This window comes from Euphorbia lathyris, chromosome 2 (assembly GCF_963576675.1).
Source record: "Euphorbia lathyris chromosome 2, ddEupLath1.1, whole genome shotgun sequence".
Lineage (NCBI taxonomy): Eukaryota > Viridiplantae > Streptophyta > Magnoliopsida > Malpighiales > Euphorbiaceae > Euphorbia > Euphorbia lathyris.
Window position 1 is genome coordinate 4,169,461 of NC_088911.1, and position 5,656 is coordinate 4,175,116.

Genomic DNA, 5,656 nt, shown 5'->3' on the forward strand with positions numbered 1-5,656 from the left:
AGATTCGTCTTCTTGCGTCAGATTTGTCTTCTTGCGCCAGGTTTGTCTTCTAGCCAAAAGTCAGATGGTCCATGCATCTCCAAAAGGTCCTTAAGATGGATTTTCGAGGCTTCTGATTTGTTTCAGACATTTTCCAGATCGTGTCTTACAAGTTGATGGATCATTGATGCTGACTTGATTATTACTCAGCTTGACTCAGCGGCTTCGCCTTCAAGCTTTTCTGAAGAAGACATTTCTTTTCTTAAAGCTGAGTTGCGTTCTTACTCAGCGTCTGCTGTGTGACTTGCTTATGCTGACTTTGTTCTGTCTTTCTTTTATAGACTTTCAGTTCCTATTCTCGTTAGTTAACTTACTCAACATTGAACAAACACATTAGTACAATTAAATCAAGGCACTTAAATTTAATTGTTTTAATCATGGGAATAATTTTGTCAAATCAAAATCATGTGGAAAGGTGTTTCAACAGTTTTCTGTACCCATGATTTTATTTGTAATATGTTTCTTCTTGATTCTTAATATATGTTTCGTTGGTTGTCAAAAAAAACAACACATTGGTAAATCCATACCATTTTTGTTAAAATGAATGTATTTTACTTTATTTTTTATAAAGTAATTAATACTTCGTATATTTTATTATTGAATAATTGGTATGAAATTAATCCAACGGTCATAAGCAAATTACAAAATAAAATATAATTAAAAATAAATTTGGCTTAAAACGACATAGTTTTGAACAAGTGAAGAAGAGTTTAGAAACAATAAAGAAAAGATGAGAATTTTCATTATTTTATAAAAAAGAAGAATAGATACGATAGCAGAGAAGAGAATCTCTAGTTAAAAAACTAACTGCTAATAAAAACGACTCACTAAAGAAAGAATCTCTCCTACTTCTTCTCCTCACCGTCGATGCCCTTTCCCCGCCGGAACTTACTACCGGCCTTCATCACATCCGTCCGATCTCATAAAAATCTTCACAACTTCACCGGTCCCACTAGCTGTGGAACCCATCCCCGTGAAATTCCAAATCAGAAGAAAACGAAGAAGTGTCTTCTTCTTGCTAGAACTCCTTTCCTCTCATCCGTACCGTCCATTCATTCGATGCCCCTTCCTTTTACTTTGAGTCCTTCCAAAGCGATTCGGATTCCTTTTCTGTGATTCCGTTTTTTTGCTCCATCATTGGATTTTGAAACTCGGAATTGCGGGTATCTGTTAGCAGATGTTAGGTTCAGGCATGAATCTGATTACTACTATTATTGGATTTGGAATGAGTGCGACTTTTATAGTGTTTGTTTGCACTAGAATAATCTGTGGGAGGCTTCGAGCATCTGAATCCAGGCAAATGTTTGAAGTTGAATCCAGGATTGACCTTGAACAGGTATATTTGAATTCGATTCACTGCTTTTCTGGACTATTTGTGCATCAATTGAATCGAAATTTACTGATTTCTAGCTTTGACTTCTAAGTGTTTGAAAATTTTACTGAATGAATCCTTTGAATTGAACTTCATTAGTGTCTTGTGATTAGTTTTGAGTTAATTATTTACTGCTTCTGTTCATCTGTTTGCTCAATGTTGACTTTGAATATAGCTTGGATTGATGAATTGCCGTTTATCTATGTTGCACTGCACTGATGGATCCAGGATTGAGGATTCATGATTCATGGGTGCTAAATTGATAATTTTGATGTTTTTACATAAAAACTAAAAAACTGTATACAATTTCCATAGAATTTTTTGCTTTTATGACGACTAGTGGGTACTCAATCCCTCGAAGCTCACCTCTGGATCCATCCCTGTTGTATGGAAACTCTTCTTCCTTAGCGTTTCCACGTTTCGTGTCTGTTTTCCTTTCTTTTCTGTTTCCATTACCGTTTCCTAGCTAAATTTTGTTAGAAATAATGTTTCCCGGTATCTGTTTCCGTTTCAGTATGCGGTTTAGCCATTTAGTATTGAATTTGTGGTAGCTCTGTACGTTGATTTCAGTGAAGAAAAAGGCAATTCTTAGATGATAATATGATTAGGAATGGTTGAAATAGCTAATTACTAATTAGCACTAATTTGATTAATTAAAATTGGAGCTTCTTTTTCTAATCTTTTGTTGTTTTTGGCAGCCAGAACATCGGATTAATGGTCTTGAACCAGTGTTGGTTGCTGCAATTCCGACTATGAAGTTTAGTCGGGAGGCATTTAGTTCCGTAGAAGATGCACAGTAAGTTTTCTCAACTTTGATGTTTCTCTTTTTTGAGGAAGTCTATTGGTATTCACTAGAGCATATACATACTTTTGTGCATTTCTTGTTGAAACATATGTTGCACGGACACGGAATTGGAAACGGACTCTGGGAAACATTATTTTTAAAAAACATAGCTAGGAAACCATAATGGAAGTGGAAAAGAAATGGAAATGGACACGAAATGCAGAAACACTAGTGACGAAGCGTTTCCGTGCAACATAGGTGTCCTTAATAGGTATTCATATAATTATTGGGAAAAGTAAAAAAAAGAATGGTGTTTTTTTCTCGTTTCGACACTTTAAGGACTATGAACGTTGTTTTTGTGATAAAGGTACCTATTGTTTTTTATATTAGGAAAAGAGGGCTTTTTTTTATAATACTGTTAAAGTCGGATGACATTTTTGTCCGCTCGCTTCTCTTTACCTAGGTATTCGATTTCTGCAGATAACTCAGACTATTTCAAGTCGTTACTTTCACTCGAAAAGCTCTTACTGATTGAGAGTGAAATTTCTCATTTCGTGCGCTATTCTTTTTCTAAGTGAATTACATGAGAGAAGATTGATTGTATTAGCTTCTTTCTTATATTCCAAAGCGTGAAGAGAACGAGGAAATCATTACATGTAAGGCTGTCAATTTCCGACATGACATGTTTATTGTTTTTGCATTTGTATCATATACAATTATGTGGATTATATTCATCACATAACACGATTATTACACGACAATCTGTTTTAACACCTTTTTACATGCGACTTTATCATCTCGATTTGCACTGATGAGCTGAATCACAGGTGCTCCATATGTTTAGGAGAATACCAAGAAAAGGAAGTATTACGAATCATGCCGAAATGCGGTCACAACTTTCATTTGTCCTGCATTGATGTATGGCTGAGAAAACAATCTACATGCCCAGTTTGCAGGTTTCCTATACAGAACAGTTTGGAAGCAAAACTCATAAGACAAGCAACAATGAGAAGTGTTGAGTCTATCGATAGTCCCGAGACATCAACCGAGCATTCTCGCCAGTGGCTCTTACCCGTGCCTCAACGTTCTTCTTCGGAGAATGCTTCTGGAAACCTTGAACTTGCTCCAGAACCACAAATGAGGCATCCGTAAGCAAAGAAATGACAATGCAATTAGGTCAGCTTTCGTTCCGTTTCGGTTCTTCGAGCCAGGGTATTCAATTTCTTTGTTAGGGTGAAGTATAGAACTACTTGTACATACCATTCCTGGAATCTGACTCAGGTCATTGCATTGGAGCTGTATACAAAACCAAACTTTGCTATTTTTCGGATTGAATTAACGGTCAATTTGGCTCGTGAAGTTGGCAGACAGGTTCAGTTTGGTCCAAATCCAAGTTTAGGTATTAACTCAGCCTTAAAGTTGGCAATACTTGGTAGATTAGCCCAAATACAAACAATTTGAATGCCTCAAAATTTGTTAAATATGTCCAAGTTCGGGACTGTGTTTTTACCTAAACTTCAATTTAAGCTAAATTGAACCCGTCTGCCAACTTCAGGAGCGAAATTGACCGTTAATTCTTTGCTGATTCATCAACATACTTGACTATATATGAGCATGGATAGGAGCTTAGCAACTTAAAAGATAGAAATTCTCAGAACTAGAAAATTCTTTACAAGCATTCAACACGTTTCAATAATGTTCGTTTGATTCAACAGTTGTTGTTTATTATTTGCGGTTTGCGGTTTTGCTATTTGTTTAATAACTGATTTTCCTTCTAAAATAGTTATAAGTAGTTGTTTCTCAATCCTTACAGGTTTCATATTTATTGTTTGGAATAAAACAACAAAGAAGAGTTACAGAAATGAGAACTAAACCTAAACCGGCACATAGTTTTATAAAAACATGTGAGTTTTATCGTTATAATCAAAGTCTCGATTCAGTGGCTGATTTTGAGGGGTTGACTCATCGTGGATTGCGTTGCATTAACTATACATTTGTGGATAAATTTCTTAAAACCTTCAACCTCTGACAAAAAAAATTACGGTGCTGAAGGAGATTAGAGACCGAATGGTCTTGGCTCAGGGTGTCGAAGTAGTCTCTCATTAGAGGAAACCCTATATGTGCATTTGACATTGCTTTTCTAAACTCTAAAAGTAGCTTTTCCAGTTAAAAATGACGTTTGGTAAATGTAAAATGTTTTTATTAAAAGCGGAAAAACTGCTTTCAGAAAAAGCTACAATTTGTAACTTTTGTGGAAAGAAGCTGTCATATTTATCAAGAAAACTTGTATTAAATTTTTTCGAACAAAAATGGTCCTAACTTTCAACATGACTTAATTTTATACATTTTTTATTTTTTATTTCTTGACTTTAGAACTTTTAACATGGCTTTTTTTCTATGGTACCTTTTCCCACAACACTTCCCCATCACAAAAGTTCTCTTGGCCACAATAATGCCAAACTTAAATTTGGGATAATAAGAAAAAATATCTCTAATATTTACGGTCAGGAGCAATTTTACCTCGAACATCTAAAATAATGTAATTTTAATTCTAAAGTTGGCAGTCATGAGCAATTTTACCCCTAACGTGACAATTTTGGTTAATTTGAGAAATAAAAACTCAAATATTTCACCGAATTTAAAAATGTTAATTTTCAATCCTATTATTAAATTACAAAAAAAATATGTTTTTTTTTGTTAGAAACAACATATATACAATTGGTACAAAATATATGTATTTTATAATGATGTCCGAAATTAACCAAACTTGATAGCATTAGAGGTAAAATTATTGTTGGCTGCCAAAGTTAGAGGTAAAATTGCACAATTTTAGATGTTAGGCGTAAAATTGCTCCTAGCTGTAAACATTAGAGGTGTTTTTACACCTTATCCCCTTAAATTTCCGTTTAAATTATGGTTTTATCATTTAATCCCTGATGAATTTTTATTTATATGGATAAAATTGGATATAACTAAACGTGTGGATGGCTGAATTGAATTTTTTGAAATTTTGTGGATCAATTTAGAGTATTTATCTGATTGAAGGACCAAATGTATATGGGTCAAATACATAGTTATAAATTATAATTCTAAATTATAACTTTACATAGTTATAAATAGTTTTTAAAAGATGAATTTCTGTGTAATTTTCCCAATTTATATCCTTATAATCACCACCATCTCCTATCTTTTTCAAGTTGGCATAAATATCTGAAAATTATCCTCATCATCACCTAACTGAATTTATTTAATACCCAAATAAAAAAAACTGAATTTGTAAAAAAAAAAAAAAAAAAAACTTTGAATTTTTAAAGTATCCTGATAGCACTCTCAACTTGGTTAAAATATCCCGATAGTCTCATCAACTTGCTTAAAATATAGGGTTAATTACATATAGATGCATTGTGGTTTTGCCGATTTGCAGATAGGTATTTGTGGTTTTTTTCTTTTTGCAAACACAA

General features: G+C 33.7%; 1 protein-coding gene across 1 annotated transcript; it reads left to right on the plus strand.

The window, feature by feature from the left end:
- The first annotated feature begins 823 nt into the window (after positions 1-823).
- LOC136216552 (RING-H2 finger protein ATL7-like) lies at positions 824-3,940 on the plus strand. The gene is made up of 3 exons (XM_066003090.1): positions 824-1,375; positions 2,110-2,207; positions 3,023-3,940. The coding sequence occupies exons 1-3, from the start codon at positions 1,217-1,219 to the stop codon at positions 3,345-3,347; spliced, it is 582 nt and encodes a 193-aa protein (XP_065859162.1). The 5' UTR covers positions 824-1,216; the 3' UTR covers positions 3,348-3,940.
- Positions 3,941-5,656: the final 1,716 nt, after the last annotated feature.

Coding starts and splice junctions, on each gene's coding strand:
- LOC136216552 (XM_066003090.1), top strand. CDS start 1,217: ATGTTAGGTTCAGGCATGAATCTGATTACTACTATTATTGGATTTGGA. Junction 1,376..2,109: donor CCAGGATTGACCTTGAACAG/GTATATTTGAAT, acceptor TGTTTTTGGCAG/CCAGAACATCGGATTAATGG. Junction 2,208..3,022: donor AGTTCCGTAGAAGATGCACA/GTAAGTTTTCTC, acceptor GCTGAATCACAG/GTGCTCCATATGTTTAGGAG.